This window comes from Callithrix jacchus, chromosome 7, assembly GCF_049354715.1.
Source record: "Callithrix jacchus isolate 240 chromosome 7, calJac240_pri, whole genome shotgun sequence".
In the NCBI taxonomy this organism is placed as follows: domain Eukaryota; kingdom Metazoa; phylum Chordata; class Mammalia; order Primates; family Cebidae; genus Callithrix; species Callithrix jacchus.
Genome location: NC_133508.1, coordinates 44,763,432 through 44,790,958, shown reverse-complemented (window position 1 = coordinate 44,790,958; position 27,527 = coordinate 44,763,432). Strand labels below are relative to the sequence as shown.

At 41.7% G+C, this 27,527-nt stretch overlaps 1 protein-coding gene across 20 annotated transcripts in view; it reads right to left on the bottom strand.

Moving 5' to 3' along the window:
* CAMTA1 (calmodulin binding transcription activator 1) overlaps positions 1 to 27,527 on the bottom strand; it is a 966,581-nt gene that overhangs the window by 857,003 nt on the left and 82,051 nt on the right. Inside the window, exon 4 of one of the 20 annotated variants that reach the window (XM_035252933.3) lies at positions 22,843 to 23,106. The exons of the other annotated variants lie outside the window; for them this stretch is intronic. Within the exon in view, the coding sequence (XP_035108824.1) occupies positions 23,098 to 23,106 (9 nt within the window). The 3' untranslated portion in view covers positions 22,843 to 23,097. Of the gene's footprint in view, positions 1 to 22,842; positions 23,107 to 27,527 lie in introns of those variants that run through there. 20 annotated transcript variants of the gene reach the window in all.

The following is a 27,527-nucleotide window of genomic DNA, read 5'->3' as shown; positions in this document are numbered from 1 at the left end:
CCAGACTAGAACAGACAGCTTTTTGCTTCCCCCCACTCCCCTCCAGAGACAGAGTCTTGCTCTGTCACCCAAGCTGGAGTGCAGTGACACGATCTCAACTCACTGCAACCTCTGCCTCCTGGGTTCAAGAGATTCTCCTTGCCTCAGCCTCCTGAGTAGCTGGAATTACAGGCACCCACCATCACGTCCAGCTAATTTTTTGTATTTTTAGTAGAGACAGGATTCCACCATGTTGGTCAAGCTGGTCTCAAACACCTGTCCTCATGACCCGCCGGCCTCAGCATCCCAAAGTGCTGAGATTACAGGCGTGAGCCACTGTGCCTGGCCACAGCTTTTATTTATTTATTTTTAATATTTCTTTAATGAGGCTGTTAGGACTTCAAAACCTTAAAACATATATACTCATACATTTGACTTTGTAGTATAGATTCACCTGTTACTGATTTAAAACAAAACACCCACCAAAGTGGTCACAGAGATCTCGTAGTCTCGAACTAGCTGCCACTACAGCCACCAGGACATGGGCTTCTCTGAACCCACGTTTTTCAAAAAAGAAATGGAGACCTAGTCAAAAATGAAACCAACTAACCAAGGCACAAGAGGACAAAATTTGATTTTTATACCATAGAAACAGATATTAGAATTTATATAAAAACATCTACCCCTACCACATTTGGATAAAAGAAAATTGCTGGGGAGACTCATTTCTGTTTTGAGATTGAATCCCAAGGTTTCAATAAGACGTTCTGCTAGTTTCTCAAGAACCTGGCCCATTTATCACTTTTTCAAACTACATCATCTTCTCATTCAAGTATCTCGGTGGCTCTTGTAAAAAATATGTCACACATGTCTCTACTGTCAAGGTTTATCTCCAGCACAATATGTAACCCAAAGATCACAAACAAGATGTAGCCTCTCAGAAGGGGTGACAGTTATCCCAGGGCCTGCTGACGGTGCTGGTAGTGTCAACACCAGGAAGAGAATGAGATGAACTCCCAATCTGCCCTACCTGGGATTTCTGAAGGCACAGTAAGGTAAGGTTTGGTTAATTCAAGCCCAGCAATACTGATTTTACAATATTCAGTAAAGATCTGGGCTGAATCAAATGTGGAAACTGTCAACTAGATATTAAAGAATTATTATGCATATGAATGCACAAACAAGACTGCTGAGGTAGAGTTTAGCCATTTTAAAAGGGGAACAACAGCAGTTTCAAGGCCTCCTGATGGCAGAAGTGCGTGGGCTGGTGATGAGGATGTGTCTATGCAATGACTTGCGTGGACCTGGGCTCTCACTCTGGCTATGCGGTCTCAGCCAGGCTACTCTTTGGCCTCCCTTACCACATTCGGGTTCATGAAAAGGGAGGGACAAAGCTCTCCTTGCTGGTCTTTCAGGGTTGCTAAGAAACCAAATGAGATGTTGTCTGTGGCATCACTTTCTTAAACTGCAGAAGTACATAAAATCTGAGCTGCTACTATTTTTTTCATATATAATGCTAATCATAGATTATCTATATATTACAACTAACTGGTGGACTTTCTATTGGGAAGTCCAATAAGCTTTTCTTATTTCTGAAGATAAAAAACCTTTTGCTTTGTTTTTTGAAGATGTATGTGCTGCTACCTTGACTTAAATTGCAATTGCTTGGGAAGTAGCTATGAGATGGCAAAAATGGCTAGTTGAAATACTGATGAAAACTGACTACCCTGTGTTTCCTTAGGTTGCACAGCTCATTAACTGTATAAGCAGGGAAAATATTTAGGTGTTAAGATCCTGGAAAATCACAGAAGGCTATTCTAACGTCAAATGACCACAGACACAGAGCAAGGTAAAACCAGAAGCATGGTCTGGATGCAAATGCCAACACATCTACAGTGGAATTCGGGGACCCAACACAAACGTTTCAGTCTTAGCAAAGTGCTTAAGTAGGCACTTAAGCCAAATGGAATCCAAGTTCACAGAGATTATAAACTGATCAGGGAAACTCAAGAGTATGAAGGTGGGGATTGCAGGAGAAACTAGGTAAGGGATCCATCTTTGGGTGCTCCAAACTATCTTACCAACTTTGTCATAAATACAAATTATTCTCAAATTAAGTAGTTTTTAATGACCGTTTAAGTTAGTAAAGGTGGGGAGGCAAGTCTGAGGAAAGAAAGGAAAATGTTTTCAGTAGCAGTCTGCATAGGTCAGTCTGCCAGGACTCTTAGACACATCATCTCACGTCATCCTAACAACCATCTCTTGACATAGGTTCAAGACACAGGTTACAAACCATTACTGTTTCACAGCTAAAGAAACTCATGAAAGAGCGACTTTCTTGAGGTTCCACAACTTTTCAGAGTGAAGACGGGATTTGGTTGTTGGTCTGTCTGATCCTAAAGCCCTAAGAGTAAAGAACCTAGCAAAGAAGGTTGGGCATGGTGGCTGATCACCTGTACTCCTAGAATTCCGGGAGGCCAAACCAGGAAAGCTGCTTGAGGCCAGGAGTTCCAAGACCAGCCTGGGCAAGACAGGAAGACCTCAACTCCACAAGAACATTAAGTAATCAGCCAGGCATAGTGGCCACCACCTTTGGTCCCGGCTACTCAGGAGGCCAAGGCAGAGGGATCATTTAAGTTCAGGAGGTCAAGGCTGCACTAAACTGTGGTCATACCACTGCACTCCCTCCAGCCTGGGCAACAGAGTGAGACGTCATCTCAAAAAAAAAAATAAAATAAATTGGTCCAAAGGCCTAAGTGGGCAAGGTGGGCTGCCCTCCAAGGAAGACCAAAATGGGAAACAAAGGCCTATCAAAGACTAACCCACTGGACAGGCCCACCCCAAGCTGTTCCAGTGAGTCACCCAAAGGCCACCAGGGAGTCTTCCTTCCTTAACTCAGGAAGTGACATTGTCTGCTCTTCAAAAGGGAGTTAAGAGATACATCCAAGGCCGGGCACCGTGGCTCAAGCCTGTAATCCCAGCACTTTGGGAGGCCGAGGCGGGTGGATCACGAGGTCAAGAGATCAAGACCATCCTGGTCAACATGGTGAAACCCTGTCTCTACTAAAAATTACAAAAAATTAGCTGGGTATGGTGGCGCATGCCTGTAATCCCAGCTACTCGGGAGGCAGAGGCAGGAGAATTGCCTGAACCCAGGAGGCGGAGGTTGCGGTGAGCCGAGATCGCGCCATTGCACTCCAGCCTGGGTAACAAGAGCGAAACTCCATCTCAAAAAAAAAAAAAAGAGATACATCCAAAAATGGATGTCCCGGTTCCTCATAGGAGACCTCAACACTGGCAATCCCTTCTTATACCAAGTCCACCTGGAAATTCCCTCACAACTTCAGCTCGCTATAAAGCTGTTACTGAGTCAACGCCAGGGCCACGGTTTCATGGAGTAGGAAACTGACAAGTAGTGAACACATGAAAAACACATGAAATACAGGGCCAGTCATAAACTGGCTCCTCTTCAGCAGAGCCTCCGGAAGCCTCCTGGGTCAGAGTCCCTCTCTGCCTGACGTCCTCTGTGTGCCACCAGAGGGCACTAACTCATGGAACTGCTCTTTAAAATCAGGTCACACACAAACTGCAGGAATGTTGAATGAAAACTAGCCTTCAAATCAATGAAGTGCTAAGTATGTAATTTTGACGGTGGCTTTAAGCATTTACTGGTCAAAATTTTCAATTTAATTCTACAAAACTTAAAGGTGCACACGTGCAGCAGCAGAATACACTAAAAGAGGCTGATCAAATCTTCAGAGTCATGAAAATAACCTATAAAATAAATGACATAAAACTCAGAGTGATGCATTTGCTCTTGCATCTCGTGTCATCTGGAGAACCCATCCCAGCATCTTTTACATACACACACACAAAAGAAGAGAGCCAAGAAAACATGCTGATTTCTCCTTTGCTTTAAAAAGCCACTCCTCATTGAATTAGAAGTGGACATTAACCATAATAAAATTACAGTACCGTTTATTAAGCATGATTAAAACATGATTTAATCTGTGCTCGAATCCTCATCAGACAAGCAGCAAACACTGCTGGCTGCACGCTGCGGCCCAGCTTGCTGTTCTAAGCACATCCCACTGACTTTGCTCCCCACAGGCCCTCTGAGCACCTATACAATGCCATTTTAGTAAGTCAGTCCAATCTTTCATTTCTTGAATGCAATCAAGAATTCTTTACATCTGTATCCTTTGCTGATGATTTATTTGCCCATCAAACTATAAATACAGATTTGTGAGTTCTGCCTCACTACCACTTTCTACAATTATTTCTTCATCCCAGAATTCATGCTTCTTATACTTTCATAAGAGTATATGATTATATAATCCAAATAATTCAGTGATCAGTTGAATAAAAGATACATCATGACCAAAGGTTTTTTTGTTTTATTTTGCTTTGTGGTATGTAAAAAATTGAGCCTTTGCTTTTATTTAAAAGGAACTGAAACAGTTTTAATGGTTTGATCAGAAATACTGGTTACTTCTCTATGTAAAACAAAATTCAAGTTCAACTGGACCTTAGTTTTCCTGATTTTGGTTGACTACCTCCAGTGTGTAATAAATAACTGAGGTTTACACTGAAATGAACAAAATCTGACAAATAAGCTATAGCTGAAGAGAAGTTTCAGTTCTTTAAACAATTCGTCACAAGTTACCGCTACAAAGAAACTCACCTTGAGGTAACAGCCTACATCACAGGATACTGTCTCCTTGGTTTTGTTTCTGTTCTTTGTTGGGAGGGGGAATAAAACCTCCTCAAAGGTTTTCAAGAACAATATTGGTATTCTGGCCTATGCCAACACACAAAGAATAAAGACAAGGTAACCATGGCACCTGTGAAGCTACCTGAAACAAAAGTACTTCTGTCAGTATTATCTGAGTAACTGCCTCCAGGTTCCCTCTAGATCTCTGTTAATAGTCTACTTGATCTACACAGTATTTTGATTTATCTTGTTTACCTGATGCCAAAATATATCTTAAATAATGAAGAGAACCGCTAAGTATCTGCCTGTTTTCTGCCTCCCTTTCATTTCTCAATGTTTCCTTCTAGACTCTCACTAGATGTTGATATTACAGTATTCCAGAGACATGACCCATGTTTCCATGCATCTGTACCTTCTACTTCTTCAGGAGGCACAGATACCATCACACATAGTAGTTTGTAATTCGTAATTCCAAAGTCCTGATATGCTCCATCTTCTAACAGCACCCTGAACTAGGCTTTCAGTTATTTCAATCACAACAAAAGCTTTCTGCTTCTTCCCAAACTTTCACTGCTTCATCACTGAAAAAAGTACATGTCAATGGCAAGTTAAAGAAAAAAACATTCAGAAAGGACGCGACATGAGTGACCCACGCATTCGCATTCGTTCAACAGCATTTATTTAAATCTGCACTGTGCCAGCACTGTCCTATGCACTGGAGATACACAGCAGACAAGACAAAGGCCCTGCTCTCATGGAGCTTCCATTCTCGAGACAGACAGTAACCCACAGGAAAACATACCACTGCTGGAGCAGGTGCTAATAAGAAAAAGGCAGCTTGCTGAGGGGACAAAGTGACATCATGGATGGTCACGGAGGCCTCTGGACCAGGAGGTGTGTGCACAGAGCCCTGCCCTGCAGAGCTCAGTCACGCTGCAGAACTCCTTCATGATAACTCCGGATGAGGCAAGAGTAGGTCACTTTAATCTATTTCATTTTTAGTAACATTCAGTTCAAATTACTTTGGGGTTTTCAGAACAATTAATTCACTAATAGAACTGTCTTAAAGCCAGACATGGGGTTGGCAGGATGGGAAAGCTTTCCCTATGAATTCTGCCAGGTTTCATTCCAATGTGTCAGCCCTCACGGCTCCAGCTCTGTGGATCCCTCTTCTTTGCTGCAACCATGAACAAGTGTGTGGTGAGAGCCTGAAATAAATAGGTGTAAAATGGGTCAAAACCATCGCTTCTATTTCTGTTTTTAACTGAAGAAAATATGCCCCACTTCCAGAGGCAGAGAGAGGGAGACATCTGGGTAAAGGTAAACTAAAGTACATACTAAACACACATGTATACGTATACAGGTGAACAAGTATATATCTACCCGCACCCACATACTATACACACATATATACACCCATATATGTCTGACTTCTTCACCTATGATAATCCAAAACTGAATCTCATACAATGGTCTTTTTGCAATCATTACAGCAAAACTTTTATTGGGTTGTATGTTTTATCTTTAAAAGGTCACAAAAACGTTTTTAAAAGATCAAATAAAAAATTAAAGGTTCAAAGAAGATTAAGGCTCAGATTCAATTAACACTAATTTTAGAAGAATTTTTTTTTAACTTACTATGCATATTCAGCAAACTACTTAAGTTTTGGTTTTTTTCTAACATAGCATCCCAGGGGAGTCATTATGTACAATCAGCTCCCTAATTCAGATGAAAGTATCTAAGTACATATTGATACAACAAAACACAATGCTTCCAGAGGCTCCCTGCTAGACTGTCTGCTGAAGCACAGGATTAAGAAGGTGGACCTCTTTAATTCCATTTTCGGCACTTCCCAATGTTACTTCCTAAGCCAGTTTCATAGATTAGAAGAATATAACACTTCAAAGGGATACTCCAGTTTCCATGAGCAAAACGACCAGCATCTCCTAACTGATGTAACAATCTAACAAGTGACAGATGACTTCTACAGGGGCTCTTAAAATGACCAAACATGCACAGTGATGCTGAAGGGAAGCCCCAGCTTGTTCTTTCATTTCTCTCCCTCACTATTTTGGGGGAAGGGTCAAAAAGGGAGTGGCTTTAGATAATATACTCAACACTGTGCTCATGAGTCTTCATGGGACAAGCTGGGAGCATGTGGTAGGGTGTGAAGGGTTCTGTCTCATTTGCTTCCCAAATTTGAGACTGATTTCCAACCAAACCTCAAATCAACTGAATATGAGCATGACTGTTAAATTCCAGCGGACCAGTGTGAGTAGAAGCTCGCATTCAGGCTTGTGTCCAATGTGCAGAGGCAAGTGACTTTCAGAGCCTAGAACAGGTACTGAAAAGAGCATGCTGTAAAAAGTTCTGGGCTTCTTACAAGGAAAGCACTAGTGACATGTATGGCCTATTTCCCTAGTAGTTATCCAGCTAAATAATTACTTAAGATATCAGCACAACAAATGGAAGATTTCAAGGCAATCAAGTGTCAATTACATTTTTTTTTTTTTACATAAAATACGAGTTCCTCTGGAATCAGACAGCAGCTTCTGACTTGTTTTCCATTGCTCTTTGTATATTTGCTTTCTGCTACCAAAATTTTAAGACCTGTATAAACAAAAACAGCATTTATTCTTCTCTTCCTCCAAGACACTTATCAAGCTTACATTTTTGACTTGAAGGTATGTTGCCCCACTGTCACTGCCCCCATCCATCCACCCATAACCACGTGCAGATGCTGGGCTCAAGCAAAACAAAAATAAGGGAGGCCCAGCACCCTCACCCAAGGAGCCCCCACTTGAGTGGAGTAAAGACACTAACAGAGATAAATCACAATATGTCATGGCAAGGGCCCTCACAGGACATGAGAAGCAGTACCCAGGGTAAGAGTGAACCAAAGGCCAGGCTGTGCTGAACACAGCCCCCAAGAAAAGGTGCATGGGAAGAGTGGCATGCAGGCTGCCCTCCAGAGGAAGGGCTGGTGCAGGGAAGGGAACAGCAAGTAGGAACAGAGAGAATAAGTGTCTACACATCAGGGGAGGGGAGGAGGCAGGTGAGATGCAGCTGGGTGGGGCATGTTGCACTTGATCAGAAAGGGGTGGGTTTGGTGTTTCTCTATTTTCACCTGCATCTACACTCAAGAGGTGGGAGTTTCAAACTAATGAATACTTTATTAATAGAGACAAATCCAAAGGACCACAAAAAGAATCACCAGAGCAATGGCATGCATGTGGACTCTGTACCCTGAAGATGGCGGGCGGGGGGGGGCAAATGCTTGCCTACTGCAGACCAAATACCTGCCCTGGTTAAGACTATGCTGGCTATGCTGCTTCAAGTTTAAGTTTCAGCAGCAAATTTCTGAAGGAATAAATGAATTACAAGTGTAAATGTTATACTTTGGATGTTTTGAGCATTCTAATGACTCAGGTATAAACAGAAAATAATTTTAAAATGTCAGAACTCTCACTTTCTTAGTCCCCTAAACATATAAACTGACCTCCACTTTCAAAGAAACTAGAATTGTGTGAGCCAAATTGAATAATTATACTAACAATGCCTTTAAAAAGCTAATTTAAAAAAAAAAAAACAAATACTTCCATAATGTGTTATAATTTACAAGTGATATAATAAAGTAGCTCTTCTTTTGCTGAGATTCCATTCCATTCATCATAAAGATTTCTGTGTGAAGGGTGACTTTGTAAGCCAAACACCATTTAGTGGGGAGAAGAGCCTCAAAACAAATTACAAGAAAGCCATTAATGTTCTTTTAATTTCTTGCTTAATTTCCAGTTCTTGGTATCCATATACTTCCTCATCAGATGGAAACATTTTAATTAGAATAAAGAGAGCTTAAGAAAATGTATGTAATGAGTAAGCTTTCATTATTACTAAATGGCATTAACTGAGCTTTCTGTCATGTGAATACAATGGTGCGGGAAGAATACTTCATGTGAAAGAAAGGAAAGCAACACAGTTGGTGATAAAGCAGGGTCTCTACATGCTCCCAGATTTCCAAACGTTCCACTGACAAGCGCTAGACTACTTAGATGGTGCATTCCCAGGACTTTACTACAAAATGCACACTTACTCCTTCAACACACAAGGCATCCAAGAACACACGGTTCACAAATACTTGCCTCAAAATGGGCTCCCTTCCTAACAGTGGGGTTCTTAAGTAATTTTTGAGAAGAATTCTTTGGTTAATCATGACACTGCAGGCAACAAACCAAAGGGAACCTGAAGTAAGCTTACACCTGATAAAGATACAGAATCAGGGCATCCATTAACCTCTTCCTGGGAGGCGTTCATGAGCAGCTCACATGATTAAGAACAATACTAGTAACAGCATGTGTGCTGCTGAGATTCTCCTGTTTACTCTGTCAAAATAGTTTACTTTCCTGGCCTATATGGCTGAAAAATATCTGATATTATCAATTTTTATTAATCTTTAAAGACACATTGTGTGGATCAAAGCCAAAGTGTGTGTGTGTGTGTGTGTGTGTGTGTGTGTGTGTGTGTGTGTGTAGAACAAGCTAAATTCTCTGCATGGTAAATGGCTGCTCATGCCTGCCCTTTTGAAGGGTTTGGATGAATGTGGGCAGATTTTGTATGTCGCTACCCTGCATCACATGAGACTGCCTCGAAGCCACTGAACATCAGCTCATGGCTCATTCTAACACATTTAGGATTGTTAAGTAAAACTAACAGAATTTGAGGAATTTAAGAATTATGCCTAAATCAAGACAGGCAAACACATGCCAAAATAAAGGTAAGAAACTAAAGGATATTTTTCTCCTGGCTTAAAAAAAAAATGGCTGGTAATAAGTTGTTCACAATGGGTTAACATTTTCATTAGTGACTCAATGTAAGTCCTACTGGAAAAGGTGCCATTTGGGGAAGATCCTGTCAAAATCTGAAGTTTGTATTCCAATATTTTACTATGACTCAGAAATCTTGTCCTCAAACGCCATGATTCCAGAAGGTACCACCTGTACTGAAAATGAGGCAATCGTGAATCCCTCAGAATCTCACAGATGCACAGATGCTTGAGAAGTGAGACAAGCTCACCACCAAGAGATGCTTCCTGGAGCCGGGCATGGTGGCTCACACCTGTAATCCCAGTGCTTTGGGAGGCCAAGGTGGGAGGATCACTTGTACACAGGAGTTTGACATCAGCCTGGGAAACAGAGCAAGACCCCACCCCTAGAAAAAAATTAAAAATTAGCTGGGTATGATGGCACATTGGTACTCCTAGCTACTCAGGGGTCTGAGATGGGAGGATCACTTGAGTCCAAGAGTTCAAGACTGCAGTAAACTATGTTCACACCACTGCAATCCACCCTGGGCAACAATGTGAGACCCTGCATCGAAAAAATAAAAGAGTAGAAAAAAATGCCCACTTGGCAGGTCGAAGGTCTAAGCAGTGGCCATTGAAGCACCTGACCTCTACCAACCGCCATGGTGTCCCCTCCTTCCTCTTCAACTCTGCTCCCCTCAGGAGTCAGAAGTGGTTTTAGATCTACATGGCCAATCCTTCATAAATCATGGCCTCCTTGTTCCTTTACCTGCTTCCCCTGTGATAATTCTGGACTATATTCCATGGCCATCCCATGAGCTGTCCAGTATGGCAGCCACTGTGCACCTGAAATGTGTCTACTCCAAATTAGAAAATAATGGAAATATAAGATATACATCAATTTCAAAAACTTCACGCCAAAAATGTAACATCTCAATTTTTATATCAATTACATGTCCACATAATGTAGAGATGTTGGGTAAGATAAAATATATTACTAAAGTATGTTTCCTTTTACTTATTAAAAATATGGCTACTAGAACATTAAAAATTACAGGACACACTGACACTACTACTGTACAGCAGAACCCTTGACCTTGATGTAACCAAAACTGACCCCTCCATGATACCAATTTCAAGTATCCTACTCTTCAGCTATCCCAACTCCAACAACTCCTTGACCCTACTCCCTCAACCCACTGACCCCGTAACCTCTTACTGACCCTCAGCTCCTTGCCTGGCTTACACTACACGGTCTATCCTCAATCCTCACATCAACTCTTCTGCGCAATGCTCAACTCCCTGATGCCTCTTCTCTCTACTGTACTCACCTGGCAAAATCCTAATCCCGGATTAAATCCAACTCCCAGCCTCTCCTGGCCTACACACTACGCTGCAGAAAGCAGAATTCCTTCAGAGCCTCAGCTCAGCTCCCTATCCAGTTGTTTTTCCTTGAACCAGCTGGAACTGGGTTTTTATCCTCACCATTTCACTCATACAGCTCTTATCAAAGCCACCAGCGATCTCCTGCTGCCAAGTCCACAGTGAAACCCCGGTCTGTATCTTGCTCCAGCTTTAGCAGCATCTGACACACAGATGATCACTCTTCTTTGAAACATGCGCTTCCTTGGCCGGGCACAGTGGCTCACACCTGTAATCCCAGCATTTTGGGAGGCCAAGGCATGTGGATAGCTTGAGGTCAGGAGTTTGAGACCAGCCTGGCCAACCTGGCGAAACCCCGTCTCTACTAAAATTACAAAAACTAGCCGGGCATGATGCCTGTAATCCCAGCTCAGGAAGCTGAGGCAAGAGAACCCACAAAGTGGAGGTGGCAGTGAGCTGAGATCGTACCACTGTATTCCAGCCTGGGTGACAGAGGGACACTCTGTCTCAAAAAAGTGGGGGGAGGGGCGAGCACAGTGGCTCATGCCTATAATCCCAGCACTTTGGGAGGCCAAGGCAGGTGGATCACGGGGTCAGGAGTTTGAGACAAGCCTGGCCAACACAGTGAAACCTCGCATCTACTAAACATACAAAAATTAGCCAGGCATGGTAGTACATGCCTGTAGTCCCAGCTACTTGGGAAGCCGAAGCAGGAGAATCACTTGAACCCAGAGACAGAGGTTGCAGGGAGCTGAGATTGCGCCACTGCATTCCAGCCTGGGCAACAGAGCGGGACTCTGTCTCAAAAAACAAAAAACAAAAGAAAGAAGCATGTACTTCCAGGACACCCATTTCCTGTCTTCCTTCTCTGGTTGCTTCTCATTCTCCTTTGCTTCCTCTCTACCTGCTTCTCCTTAACACTGGGTGTCCCAGGGCTCCATGTCTAGACTTCTCTATTGTACATACTTCCTAAAAAACTTTATCCAGTCTCACATAACCCCCTATATGTTGAAAACACTCAAAGTCTAGCTCCAGCCTCGGCCTCTCCTTGAAGCTACAGACTCAAACATGCAACTGCCTATTCAGCATCTCCACCTGGCATCTTACAGTCAACACGTGCAAAACACAACCTGTATTCTCTTCACCCCTCCTACCCAGCCTGCTGTTCCCATTCTTCGTGATCTCAGTAAAAGGGAACAGCATTCTTCCAGTTACTCAGTGCAAAAACACGGTCATCATCCCTGACTCTCCCTATAGGAGTCCAATCTACTACTTCCTTTCACACATATCCCACACATGACCACTTCTTCCTGCCCTGGTCCAAGCCATCATCAATTCTTGCAACAATCTCCTCACTGGTCTCTACTTTTATCCCTATCTCCCAAACCAGGGATCAACAACTCTTTTCTGTAAAGGGCCAGACAGCAGATCTTTCAGCCTCTACAGGCCACGTGCTCTCCATTACAACTACTTAGCTTGGCTGTTACAGCTCAAAAGCAGCCTCAGATAATACACACACAAGTGCGGCTCTGTTTCAACAGAACTGAAACTGAAGTGGACACTGAAATTTGAATTTCATATAGTTTTCATGTGAAACAAAATACGAATTTGTTTCAACATTTTAAAATGTACCAAGCATTCTCAGCTGGCTAGCTGTACAGAAACAGGTAGTGGTTTAGATCTGGCCACAGGCTGTGGTCTGCTGACCCTGCCCTGGACAATTCTCTGCACTACATTCAGAGTGATCCTTTCTGTCATGTCTTTTTCCAGCTCAAAAATCCTCGGGTGGCTTTCCCTCTCATTTGGCAAAACCAGAAGACTGTGCCATGCCCTGCAAGGCCGCACAGGATACTGCTTCCCGACTGCCTCACCTCCCGTGCACCTCCCCATGCTCTGCGCAGCAACACCAGCCTCTTCATCATCCTCCTGCTTCTCTTTCGCCATTGCCAAATCTATCTCTATCTATCCCAGGGTCTTTGCTTTTGCAGTTCCCTCTGCTTGGAATACGCTCACTCTAGATATCATGCGGTCACAGTGTTGCTTCCTTTAAGTGGTCACAGTGTTGTTTCCTTCAAATCACCTCACCAGAGATACCCGCTCAGTTATGCTAGAATAGCACGCACATACAGACATCCAAGAACACTCTCATTGTGTACCTTGCCACACTGTTCACCACACTATCACTGACATCTCTCCCTTTCTTTAGAAATAAACAGATCGGGCAGTTTTTAAAAGAGAAGCAAAATACCACTGTGATTAAGGGCATGAAATATGGAGTCCAGTGACCTAGACGGGAATGCAACAGCACCACTTACTAGCTGTGTGACGCTGAGCAAGTTAATTCAACTTCTCTGTATCTCAGTTTCCTTCTCTACGAAATGGGGATAATGACAGCACCTCCTTCCTCAGTGTTCTGAAGACTGAGTGAAGAAATACAACAGGCATATATAAGCTCTCAATTATTTTCATTTTTATTGTTTATTACTCCCTCTCCCTCAACCAGAAAATAAGCTCTTCAAGGGGAATGACATGGTTTTGTTCATTTCTTCATTCTACATAGCTAGGACAGTGCCTAGTACTAGGTATTCAGTAAGTATTTCTTGAACAAACAAATAAATATTTGAATTTAAGTCACTTTAGGGTGGGCAGAACACTGCACCCCCTCCCATGATCATACAGATATCAGATACAGCAAAAGCTTCCTTAAAAACTATTAGAGGGCAGACACAGTGGCTCATGCCTATAATCCCAGCATTCTGGGAGACTGAGGTAGGCAGATCACCTGAGCTCCAGAGTTTGAGACCAGCGGGAAACACAATAAAACTCCCTCTCTACAAACATACAAAAAATTAGCTGAGTGTGGTAGCGTGCCTCTCTGTTCCCAGCTACTCAGGAGGCTGAGGTGGGAGGACTGCTTGAGCCCGGTAGGTAGAGGCTGACATGAGCCAAGACCACATCACTGCCCTCCAGCCTGACCAACAGAGTGAAACCCTGCCTTAAAAAAAAAAAATCTATAGGAGGCTGAGGCAGGAGAATTGCCTGAACCCAGGAGGCGGAGGTTGTGGTGAGCCGAGATTGCGCCATGGCACTCCAGCCTGGGTAACAAGAGCAAAACTCCGTCTCAAAAAAAAAAATCTATTAGAGGCTGGGCATGGTAGCTCACTCCTATAACCCCATACCTTCAGAGGCTAAGACAGGAGTATCATTTGAAGCCAAGAGCTTGAGACCAATGTGGACAACATAGCGAGACCCTGTCTGTACAAAAAACAAAAAAAGTCAGCAGGGTGTGGTGGTATACACCTCTGATCCCACCTACTCCAGAGGTGAGCCTAGGCATGTGAGGTTACAGTGAGCAATCATCATGCCACTGAACCCCAGCCTGGACAACAGAATGAAACCCTGTCTCTATTAAAATAAATAAATAAATAACTAAACCTACTACAGAAAGAGAAATAAAAAGCCTACTATTCCAGGTGTGTTTGGGTGCTTCTCTATTTCCCACCCTGAAGCGAGACATAATGCCGTTCTGAGTAACAGTGGTTTCACTTAATAAGAAACCTCCTACAGGGCGGGGAGCAGTGGCTGATACCTGTAATCTCATCACTTTGGGAGGCCAAGGCAGGAGGAACACTTAAGCCCAGGAGTTTGAGGCCAGCCTGGGCAAGAGAGACCCCATCTCTACAAAACTAAAAAGAAATGGGCCGGGCGTGGTGGCTCACGCCTGTAATACCAGCACTTTGGGAGGCTAAGGCGGGTGGATCATGAGGTCAAGAGATCGAGACCATCCTGGTCAACATGGTGAAACCCCGTCTCTACTAAAAATACAAAAATTAGCTGGGCATGGTGGTGCGTGCCTGTAGTCCCAGCTACTCAGGAGACTGAGATAACAGAATTGCTTGAACCCAGGAGGTGGAGGTTGTGGTGAGCCGAGATAGTGCCACTGCACTCCAGCCTGGGTAACAAGAGCAAGACTCCATCTCAAAAAAAAAAAAAAAAAAAAAAAAACTAAAAAGAAAAAATTAGACAGGTGCAGAAGCACAAGTAGTCCCAGCTACTCAGGAGGCTGAGAGGCTTTCTTGAGCCTAGGAGTTCAGGGTAGCAGCAAGCTATGATTGGCCCACTGCACTCCAGTGGTTACGTTACTGATCTGGGTGATATTTTCGTCTCCAAAAATAAAAAATAAAAAAAAAGAAGCCTTTATAATCTAAACCTGTGTTGTATACTCAAAGGTTACATGTTCAGGTCTTGAACCAAATTCAAGAAGAAACAGATTTCATAGTCACGTTCAAATTCCACATGTAAAATGCCAACCTGATACCTGGTAGCACAATTCTAATCTTACAGTATTTTCTAAACACAACCACAAATGGCTGTTTATTCAGAGCAGCTTACATTTAATTGACTTCTAAAACCAAAGGACATCTCACCAAATAACTGAAGTCTTCCCCAAGCCAGAAACTGATGGACACACTTCCGTCTACCAGCAAGACACCAGCTTCGCTCACAGTACCTCACAGGGTCCTGTGGGTTTGGTATGTCTCCTGACACTCACACACATTTCTCCAGGGATGACTGAGTTTTGATTTATAGATGGTATTAAGATAAAATACTTTGGGTTCTACATTTGATAACATTCGTCTTTAATGTGAAGATGCTTATATATATAGCCCAGCATAACATGGGCTCTTTTTCAAGAAGAAACTCTACTTCCTTTAAAAGAAGTGCAGGGATAGTAAGGTACTTCACTGTTCAGCAAAGCAGAAATGACTTTCTTAGCCTCTAAACTAAAACTCTTCCCTGTAATATAAGAAATGAAATCTTCAGTACTGGTCCTACCAAATAGAAAATGAATTCGTGGGATGTAAGTAGTAAAAACATACTTGTAACAACTAGTATGTAACTCTGTTGTACAGCTGCCCATCTGCACTGAATGCCTGAAAATGACATGTGTGACAAAGTTAAAGGTTATGAGGAAGGGTAAGACACTGGGGCTATGGAATGGGTGAAGCCCAAGAGGTCAAGGTGAACTGCCATGGACTTTACTGTCTGCCCATGTCCCTATACTGCTCCAACTTCCTGCTGAAAACGACTGGTTCCTGCAGGGACCGGTTCCTTAAGAAGTGATATGAGATAAGTCTTCTTCTGTCACTCTTTGTGGGTGCTTTTGTTTTTTGTTTTTAATTCTGCACTCGACTGACCATTAAGGTCACTGTGACATAGTGGATCTGCATATGGTAGACAGGTACAAGTCCCTTCTCAATTCTACACAGCTATATGGTAGCAATGCCTGAAAAATCAGGAAGATAGCACTCTAAATACTGTATCTGATGATGAACACCTTGTCAGCTTTTGTGATCTAGCACAAAACCACACGTCTTGTGATCTACCAGCTGGGCTGTGGTAATGCCCTTGACTTGAGGCTTAAAAGCTTTGGTTGGGACAAAACTTTGATGTATTGTCTTTCATTTCAAACTGCAATTATTATCCTTGGATCTGGCATCATGTAGAGTGCTACCAAAATTAGATTATGGTTAGTTTATAAGACAACCTCTTCCCCTTGGTGTACCACCAGAGTTGCTACTCTCAGCTTTCCATGTTTGCAAAATCAAAAAGCCTCGGCTGTTTGGTTTACAGGATGTGGGGATAAGAACCATCTGCCTGGTCTGGTGTTTCTTTAATTAAAACTTTAATTACAGATATATCTCTGCACAGATACGTGCAGTCTATCAGCTCCTATTCCTAATTACCTGTGCTAATGAGAAATGAAAAGAGAGTTAATGTTTGCTGAGTGTCTACTATGTGCAAGGCCCCATGATCAGGTGCTCCAAGGTGAACTAGAGCAGGCAAAGTAGATCTCAGGTTAAACCTTGGCCAAGAGTTTCCCCTACCAGTCCTTTTCCTACCATTACAAAAGAGTGACAAAAGTCATTCCTGTTTCTCCTTTGGAAATATAAAAAGCTTAGAGGTATAAAGTGAATCCTCAAAAGGATTCACACAGCAGAGAGAAAAGCAGCTGGATTCCCAAACATGTGAATAGTCCCAGACTTCGAATAATCGAAGTTCTGTGGCTAGTATACGCAACAGTCTGTCATACGGAGTATTTCCAACCTCACCTGAAGATGTGTTTGCAAAGAGAAAAATCTAGTCTAATCCTAGGATTCTGAGGTGCGTCACACAGCGCAACAGTAACCACAGCCACAGTTTCCCAGGGAAACAACAACCACATATGAGAACAAGCAGGAGATGTTTCCTGTTATTCCCTGACTGCAGGAATGCTGCTGCCGATTTCTCCTTCATTCATTCCCTGTCTACCTAGGGCAAGTCTTCATTAACGAATGACAAAAATATCTTTTCACACCTTCACCATGTGTTTCTTAGGCTCCTCAAAAGTCTCAAGCAGGATTAAACACCATCAGGATGGACCCACTTGGTGGTGCCAAGGCTAACAGGACAGGGTCTAGGGCACACCCAAAGCTTCCTGACTTTCATACTGAGGAAGTCCCTGCTTACCCTCAAAATTGCCCTAACCTTCTATCATTTGTTTCCACGAGCGGGGACAGCAGGAGGAGGATTACTTGACTGTTTCTCCAATATATCTAGAGGCAGGCAGTCAACGCAGCAGCTATGTTGTCACATTGGCTCTGCTTCCTCCATCCCAACTCTCACTCAGTTAAGGACACGGAGGAGAAGGGGAGGTGAGATTGGCCTGGAGGCAGGCACTGAAGATGCACCTTTCTCTCTCAGGAGTGGGTTCCTCACCACCAAAAAAAATGAAGGGACCAACCCAGATGATCTTAGACCTTCTAGCTCTAAAAACTGTGCTGCAGATATGCTAAAAGCCTAATACAAGCGACCTCTTGAATGGTCCAAATCCATCTTAATGCCCAATATTCTGTACTATTCAGTGATTGAAGCCTGCCGTTTCTCAACCTATCTAAATCTATGAGGCTAAATTACCTAAGCTCTTCAAGATAAACCACTTAAGTTAGGCCAATCACAAACAAAATCTAACAATATTCAAGCTAATGAGGGGCAGTGCCTACTTCTTTGAAAGACAGATACTAAGACAAATTAAGAAACGTTCATTTGGCCAGGCACAGTGGCTCACCGCTGTAATCCCAGCACTTTGGGAGGCCAAGGCGGGTGGATCACCTGAGGTTAGGAGTTTGACCAGCCTGGCCCACATAGTGAAACCCTGTCTCTATTAAAAATACAAAAATTAGCCAGGCACGGTGGCAAGCGCCTGTAATCCCAGCTACTCAGGAAGCTGAGGCAAGCAAATCGCTAGAACCCAGGAGGCGGAGGTTTGCAGTGAGCCACAATCGTGCCATTGCACTCCAGCTTGGTTGACAAGGGTGATCTCAAAAAAAGAAAAAACATTAATAAATAAATGTTCATTTGAACATCAACTATATGGAGGCACCTGAAGGGTTTCAAGTACTTCACAGTATGATGACAGATACACTGTAAATATACGATAGATGAGACTGGGCACGGTGGCTCACACCTGAATTCCCAGCACTTTGAAAGCCCGAGGCAGGCAGATCACAAGGTCAAGAGTTCAAGACCAGCCTGGCTGATATGGTGAAACCCTGTCTCTATAAAAATACAAAACTTAGCTTGGTGTGGCGGTACATGCCTGTAATCCCAGCTACTCAGGAGGCTGAGGCAGGAGAATTGCTTGAACCCAGGAGGCAGAGTAACAGTGAACCGAGATCGCTCCACTGCACTACAGCCTGTGGAGAGCGAGACTTGGTCTCAAAAAAAAAAAAAAGGTAGATGGTGGAAAAAAAAGAAAACAGGGAAGACGGAACTATGGAGTAGAAGAAAAGAAGGGAACGATAAACCCATAAAAGAGCGGAGAAGAAAAATGAAAGAACAAGAAAGCAAACAGAGCCCTCTCCTTCATTTCACTCTAAGTTCAAACCTGGTTTCTGTGGTGGTCAAGTGCTCACTCATGGAAGAAGGTATTTTGCAGGGTAGATGTCAGGAACTTTTCCTACTTCTACAGGGCTAACAAATGATGGCTGAACTAAACTGGCCCATAAAACACATTTTACCTTACACTGGAATCAACTGCAGAATTAACAGCACTGCCCACACTCCAGAAGCACAGATACATATGCACACAATTTAAGAACCTATTTGTTTTCTTCTTTACAAAATAAACTTCTGTATTTCTGACACTATTGATCTCCCTAGAACAACAAGTCTCGGGGTGGAGCAAGTGCTTTGTTTTGTTTTTTAATGGATTATTTTAAAAGTTGTACAGAGGATTCTGGATGTGCAGCCAGGACTGAGGAGACCACTGGTTTAAGAGTCCATAAAAGTGCCACATATATGACAGAGCCTTCCACAGGGAGCAGGGAGAAGGACAGTTGTTGAAGCCAGCCAGGGGCCTTCAGAAGTTACGGGTGCTGTTATGTTAAAAGGTGTGATGGCTGAGGGATGATAATGCACATAACTGAGGTTCCTGCAACCAAAAGGGCAAAACCATTTCTTGGGAGTGGCTCAGCCAAGTTTGCAGATCAATGCAAGGCAGCAGTGCTATGACATGAGTGGCACTTGGATTTAAGTGCCAGTTTGGCAGTTTACTGAGGGTGTGAGCCTGGGTGAATTTATTTAACCTACCTGGGCATCAGCATTCTCATGTGCAAAATGGGATGAACATACCACCCACATTGTAGATAAATGTGGATAATTAAAATGTATTGAGGCCGGGCGCAGTAGCTCACACCTATAATCCCAGCACTTTGGGAGGCCAAGGTGGGCGGATCATGAGGTCAAGAGACCAAGACCATCCTGGCCAACATGGTGAAACCCTGTCTCCACTAAAAAATACAAAAATTAGCTGGGCATGGTGACGCATGCTTGTAGTCCCAGCTATTAGGGAGGCTGACGCAGGAGAATCACTTGAACCCAGGAGGCGGAGGTTGCAGTGAGCTGAGATTGCGCCACTGCACTCCAGCCTGGCAACAGAGCGAGACTCCATCTCAAAAAAACAAAACAAAAAAAATGTACTGAAAGCCCCAAGATGAATATGTAACAGGCATTCTTACACACTCAGGAAAGACAGTGACGTCCCTTCCACCTCACTCAAGAGGACACTAAAGCCTCACGCAGCTGGGAAAAACCCCGAAACGGTTCAACACTTCTGACTCCTTCAAAGCTACCTAGACAACTTACCAAGAATAATAGGAATGAGAAAGGCTAACTAGGTAAAAGGTGGGTCTGTCCCTCAGGTTTCCTTCCTTGTCCCTCCACAGCCAAAAACAGTGAAAAGAAACTATCAACAAAGGGTTAAGGAGCTCTTTGTGATCTAAACTTTTCTTCCTAAAAGATTAAAAACCCAGATTTAACTTTATGAATCCGAACTTCCATCTGTTTTAGAGGTGCTTAATTACCAAAAACTATTCAGTTCCTCTCTCTAAACATACAAGGGTCTCTAAGTCAATGTTAGAAAACTACAGGGAGAATTGTTTCAAGCCTAATTTTCTGTAAGGTGTAAGTCCCTGCTCAGGTTTTCCCCATGTGAGGATCAGCCACACTACACAGCAGGCACTGCTCTAAGCACTTTGTGTACATGTGCTCAGCTAAAACTCACTAGGATTCTTTGGTGGGTACTATTATTATCATCCCCAGTTTAAAGAGGGGAAACTCAGACACAGAGAGGTTGGGTGATTTGGGTTACTCAGGCAGAGAGGTTGGGTCAGACCACTTCCAAGAGGTCAAGGTGGGATTCGAACCAAGGCAGTCAGGCTGGCTCCAGAGCCCATGGTCCTGGCCTTTTACCACCGAGTTCACTACCACTGCCTCAGCATGACGCTTATGCCTGCCAACAGCAGAGCCATAGGATGAGGTTCAATTTCAAAAGCACCTTTCTTCTGAGTTCCCAGTGTGTCTGTCATAGTTTCATTTATCCTCCCAATAACCCTAAAAAGCAAGTGGGAGACACACAGTATCTACATTTCACAGAGGATAAAACAGAAGCAGCATCAATGAAATGTCTTACAACTCCTAAATTTTAAGTCAAACAGCTAATTTCACTGGTTTTACACCAAAATGAAAGTCTGTTGGAGTATTTCAGTTTTGTGTGATTACCTCAACGGATAGCAATAACATATCCAGAGACTTTGCTAGTCCGAAGCAGGTTATCTGACTCTCAGATGAAGACTTTTCTCAACGAATCACGTTTATAAAAACATCCATTGGCTTACAACCTACTGAATGTCCTAAATACTAACCAAATAAACAGTGCTCATCGAAAATAAGCCATAAATGTGTCCATGTACTAGCTCTCTTAGAAAAATGAGGTTATCTTAAAATGTATGAAGCAGAAAACTTAAAAGAAAATCTAACTGATCTAACAGCAAAATAAAATTAAGAAAATGAAAACTTTTCTCGTCTTCACCTGTTAATGTCCCTTTAGCTCCTACTGGACTTACAAATTAAGTACTGTCTACCTCAAAGGCAGATGGGAGCCCCAGGAAAGCTGATTCCATCAACAGGGAGCTGGGGCTCTCCTGGTTCCAGGCTGCTTGAGCACGAGGAATGGAGGCAGCAAGCAGTCATGGCCTCCTGCAGCCCTGGGCTTCCATGTACCATCCACTGAGCCAGATGCCATTCCTCTAGTGCTAGAAGGCATCAAAGGAACAAATAAAGGACATACCTAAGGCAAAAAAGTCTGTGGGGATCTGGAAAACATGTCAGCACAACTGTGAAAGGCATTACTGAAAAAAAAAAATCACCTTAAAATTCAAGGTTCAGCAAGAAAGTTGCTCCTGACTACTGGGACACTATAAATCACAAGGGCTTTATAATCACAGGCTGTTTTACCTATTTGTATTTCTCAGCTCTGATATTTTGCAATTCTGTGAAAAGAATAAATACCCAACAGGGCAAAGGCAGCTTTTCAGGTATACAAGTATACTAAGCAAAAACAAGCTTGTGAGCCTTGAACAAAAGTGTTTGTGAGAGTTCCAATCGCCAGTGAACAGCTAACCACGACTAATTTTAATTTGTGGTTCTAATGAATGATATAAACTTTTATAGGTATCAACAAAGCTCAGAGAGGACTTAAATCCATTTCAGTGCTCATTTAGCAGCTTCAGCTGTGTGCAATTAAAACATCAGCATTAAATGTTAGAGAATAAAATAATGAGACACTTAAAAAGTAATCTGTGCTTCAGTGGGCCATGCTGAGAGAATTCACATGATTTTTTTTTTTAAGGACATGATTTCTTAAGAGTATCTTGCCAGTTCAAAGAATTGACTCAAGTTTAATTTTTGTCTTTTGATTCTGGTTTGTTTTGCTTTAGATTAAGAATTTTCTGAAAAGATGAATACAATAAAAATGCATTGTTTGAAAAACAGTTATGAAACTGCATATGGCAGAAATCAGTCTGGTATTGAGACCATCAGGGCTGACTGACCAACCAGGTTTTGGCAGAGACAAAAGTATATTTTTTGGTCATGTTAAAATTGCTGCTCGTTCTTAACTTATGCCTCAAATTAAATAATCATTAAAGGAGTGGGGAAAGGTGAATTTGGGTAATGAGACAACTTTGTATTTTTCTAGTCCTTAAATGAAATTTAATATAAAAGTCTAAGCTTTTTCTCCCCAAAACACTTCAGAATACAAAATACAATCTGAGGATGTAGACTGTGGCAGCTAAGTCTAATAAATTCAAGTTGCTACTATTTCTGAAAGAAAGACAAATTACTCTGCAGAAGAAGAGGTACGTGGTGATGGTGATGGGGAGGGTGTATGTGTGAGAAGGTGAGGGGCAGTGGTTTGGGTGGTTTGGGGGTAGAATAGAGGTATGAGTGTCCTGGGTGTGTGTAAATTATATGTAAATATCAAGTTAATTCAGCTTCTGCAAAACATGAATAAAAAAGGAAATATACTGTATGGGGAAAGGCACTCATTAAACTTAAATTTTAAAAGGATGAAAACACAGATTACACTTTATTTTAAAACTGAAATGAATTTTAATACGGAAAATGAAGACAGCATTTTGCAAATTTATCACTCAAAGGGGTATCTCTATTTGAGGAAATCAGCGTGTTACACTTTGAGAGATGAAATGTTACAGCTTGTACACCAAAATTAAAAAATGAAATTAAATTAAAAAATGAAATGGTTACCAAGGTAATGCAGGTCAGGGGATCAAAGGTGAAGGGTCACACATTATTAAAAAGAAATCCAAAAGGACGGCTGCATCATGATCTCTGCAAAACAAAGGAGCTCCAGTAAGTAAAACTAATATCTCTGAGAATTTAAAATCAAGCTCTTGAAGATTCCACTGTAATTGAACCCAATCATTCCTGATGCTGTGTAGAGCCATTCTTATTTACGTACAAAACCACACTTTAATTACCTGTTACCAACATTTTTTTTAATTTAATCATTCAATCATTAAAACACAAAATATCTTCAACTGAAAGTGACCAAAAGTGTTGATATTTCTATTTGACCCCACGACCTGTTTTCTGGAAATGACAGTGTTTGATAAGTTGCCAACATATCAGAAATCTAATTTGGTCACAGCATGGTGAGTTTTTTCCTCTCCTCAAGGAATGAGTTCTAAAATTGAGTTTTTGCAAATTTGTTTCATTTGAAGTAGCTGCATAAAATTTCCATTATTGGAACATTTAGTATAACAATGTTCTAGAAGACAGTAATAAAGTGATACATGATAAAATAAACTGTGTAACTATATCTATTAAGATCTGTTCTCACATTCAACTTTCACTTCACCGGGGAAAAAAAGACATTCTAAGCAAAATAACTTGCTAGTTCTACTGGAATTACACAGAATTAACAGAGGTTTGACATGAGGAATATCTACAAGGGTTTTTATGTTTCCCTGTATCTGACAGGCTTCATTTCTTCAATACATGTTATTATTTACTCACTTCCCCATTAACAAACTAACGTAGTTTATGTTTTTTTAAAAGGATACAGCTATAGCTTTGTTTTGAAACATGAAGCTACCACCCAAATCATGACAAACTTTGCAGTAATGATAATTATCAGCATGATAATTAACGGTTCTAGTAAATAATTTCAGTCTTCATTTCACTAGTATATAAAATGAACAGTATCATAACACAATCATCTTTAGTGTCTCCTCTCCGAAAATTAAGCTTTAGCAGGCTATATGCTCCCTGGTTTAGGGATCCAAATTCCTTAGTGCTTACTAGACAGCGGATCCTACGAAGCACTGTAAATAATGGCCTGCCATACAGGATAGTCCATGGGAGGAGTATAACCAGGAAAAAGAACTTAGTTACCACTCTTTTTACAAGAGTCCCCACTTGCCATTTCTTCTTCATTCTCCTACTTCTGTTGTAGCCCACAATATTTAACATCTGAGTTAACCTTGTTAAAGTTAAATTCCAAAAACACTTAGATATTAATATACAGACAACTTCCAAAATGATTTTATTAAAAGAAACAGGATAGTCTTTCTAGAGGCTTATGGCAATCAATAAATAAACAAACTCTATAAATGCCAGATGTTTGTTCCTGTGATTAGGTTTTATTAAAATAACTTGCAGAGCTCATGCACTAGGTTCGAGTGTGTTAGTGCCCTAAGGCCATGTTTCAAAATACACAATTTTTTTTTTTTTTAAAGTTTCATAGCTACTGAAAAGTAAACTAGCATTTCATTTCTCTGGAATGTTCATCTCACATAAAGTCTGTTACGTATGTGTTTGTTGCTGGGAGGCATGCAAGCAATTCTGAACGCTATAGAAAGAATCAATACACCATCAAAACAATGCATATGTTGTTTTAGTAGCATCATTATTTAGACCATTTCAGCATGTTTGTAACCAAAAAACAAGAAGCCAGCAGTGTAACACTGGGCAAGTTTTGTTTCCCAAAAATATTTTGTATTAAAAAGGAGAAAAAGTAATCCTGTTCAGATCAACTAACTCTACATACTCCCTTCATTACTAAAACGTGTATGTATTAAATAACAATCGCTTCTTGACATCAAGATGATGAAGGACTCACAGATGCTTTTCTAAAGTCTTCTAAATCATCTTCAAAATTCACCAACTCACACACACATAAAAATGTTAGCCCAAATCTATCAGCTTAATCTCCACCGAAGTTTCAGACACAAGACTACCTGAACATGATGTCATCTCCACAAAGTCAGGAATTAACTCTTTGAGTGCCTGAATGTTACAACCAAATTCCCATATGGGAATGAAAACAATCGCCCCACCTAGATACCTAGCAGTTCTGACAAAATGGCTCCAAATGAAATTATGCCAATAATGATAACATTTTAGGTGATTCCAAAAAAATCTATAAGGATTTTAGCTAATATTTTCTACATGAGTTTGCTATTTAGGGAGGAGAAGATAAAGGCTACTAGTTTACTATGTCCCTCATAGTCAAAGAACCTGGAATATAATTTATTAAGTAAAAAGAAAGCTAGAAGCCTTCCAAGGGGCAATGCAACCCTAGGGAGTAATTAATTCCACTTAAATGATGACAACAAAGAGCTGATTTTGAGTCCAGTCTGTTTGCTGAGGCAAGTATATGAGCCACACACATTTTCCCATAGAAATAACCCTGTGAAGAGGAATTAGATTTGACACCTGTCAATTTCACCTGCTCTGAACTCTCCAATAACTCACCTGCGGTTATTGGACCTGACTAGCTTCTCTCCCCATCAAAGGCTGGCTAAGTCTTAACTTTGGATACAAAGCCCTCTCTTCAGAACCTCCAGTCTCCCTGCCCCACTCCCAGGCACCAGCAACAGTGCCTGAGGATCCAAAATTATCCATCTTCCTTTCTCTTCCAGAAGCCTCCCTTTCTTCAATAAGGCACAGTCAGCTCATGACTATGAATGGACTGAATTAATACACACCAATGCATGAACAGACTGAGACTGAGGGGTTTTCATTAACCCCAAACACATCACCAACTGGTAGAACTACTAGGCATTTTTACATCAAAGGGTACAGAAAGCTAGTCCTCCTCAGGAAGACTTGTTACATTACAGCTTGTCTCTTTGTAACTAGTAACTGAATTAGACAAGAAATACTCAAAGACTCCCAAAACCTTATTAACTATAGGATATAAGCTATCCCTAATCTAAAACTGGAAAACTACACTACCCTATCTGTGAGTTATATGGCTGAAAGAAGAAACACACTAAGTTTCACTTTCACAAGACCATCAAGCCATCAATGTTACAGCAAAGAATATTCTTTTAGGGAAATTCTCACCCATATTAAGCTCTAACTACCTGGATAACATTTTATAGGAATACCTTTTCCAACAAACTCAGTTTGTATTCTATGTTAAAAATCTTTCCCCCTCCCCCATCGAGTAGTATTTAAGCACAGGGAATTGGTTTACTTCTCAACTAAACAGACACAGAGCAAAGAATGTCATTTCTAGTAAGCCTAAATCATGACAGAAATGCTGCCATTTTCACCTCAAGCATATTACTTTCCAACAAATACATGGAAAAACTGGAAATAAATGAAAAATAAAGAGCCAAGAAAATGCAGAGATATAGAAGCTAAAAGGAGACAAGAGAAGAGATCCATTAAAATAAAATCCTATACATTTTTTTAAGACAGCGTCTCACTCTGTCACCCAGGCTAGGGTGCAGTGGCAAGATCTTGGCTCACTGCAACCTCCACCTGCCAGGTAAAACCTTATACAATTCTACTAACTCTTTACAAAATGGTTGTTAACCCAACATTATATAATGCTTTCTGCAGCAGAAACTAACCTCAGCAAGCATATTCAACTTAAAAAGAATCACCCAAGCTAGGCACTGTACTGGGGCTCACGCCTATAATCCCACCACTTTGGGAGGCCGAGGCAGGAGGATCGCTTGAGTTCAGGAGTTTGAGACCAGCCTGGGCACTATAGGGAGATCCCATCTCCACAAAAAAATAAACAACACTAGCTGGGTGTGGTGGTACACGCCTGTAGTCCCAGCTACTTAGGAGGCTGAGGCAGAAGGAACACTTGAGCCCAGAAGATGGAGGAGGCAGTGAGCTGAGATTGTGCCACTGCATTCCAGCCTGGGTAACAGAGCAAGAACCTGTCTCAGGGGGGTTGGGGGGAACACAGCAAAAAGGTGATTGCAATGATAGGAAAAAATCTATTATTTTTTATGTATACATATAAATAAATAATTCACCAGCATACCATTCAACAAAAAAAGCACTTGATTTTCATGTTAGAATTCATGTTAGTCTTCCTAGCATGATAAAAATGCCATCTACTGAAAAACCAAAGAAAAGCTCAGCCTTTGGCTTTCGTGTCTGTGGCTCACTTGCAAGCGCCCAGCAGGTGCTGTCCTTCCTTTCTCTCCCCCACCCTGCCAGCAGGCACCAACTTCACCTTTATTCCAGCCTTTCTGAAAATATATTTCCTGTCAAACTCTTCCAAGACGATCTGTTCGGAGACATCTGTCTGTTTCTCAAAACTTTCTATAAATAAACCTGCAACCTATACCTACATCATCATATTACTTCCACTATACTCCTCAAAAAGAAAACAAAAGTGAAAACTACAAGTTAAATATCTTTCTACCTAGTACTTTATCCTCAACAACGTAACTGTTTCCCCCTAATAACATGCAAACTTTCACAAAAGGAGGAGAAAG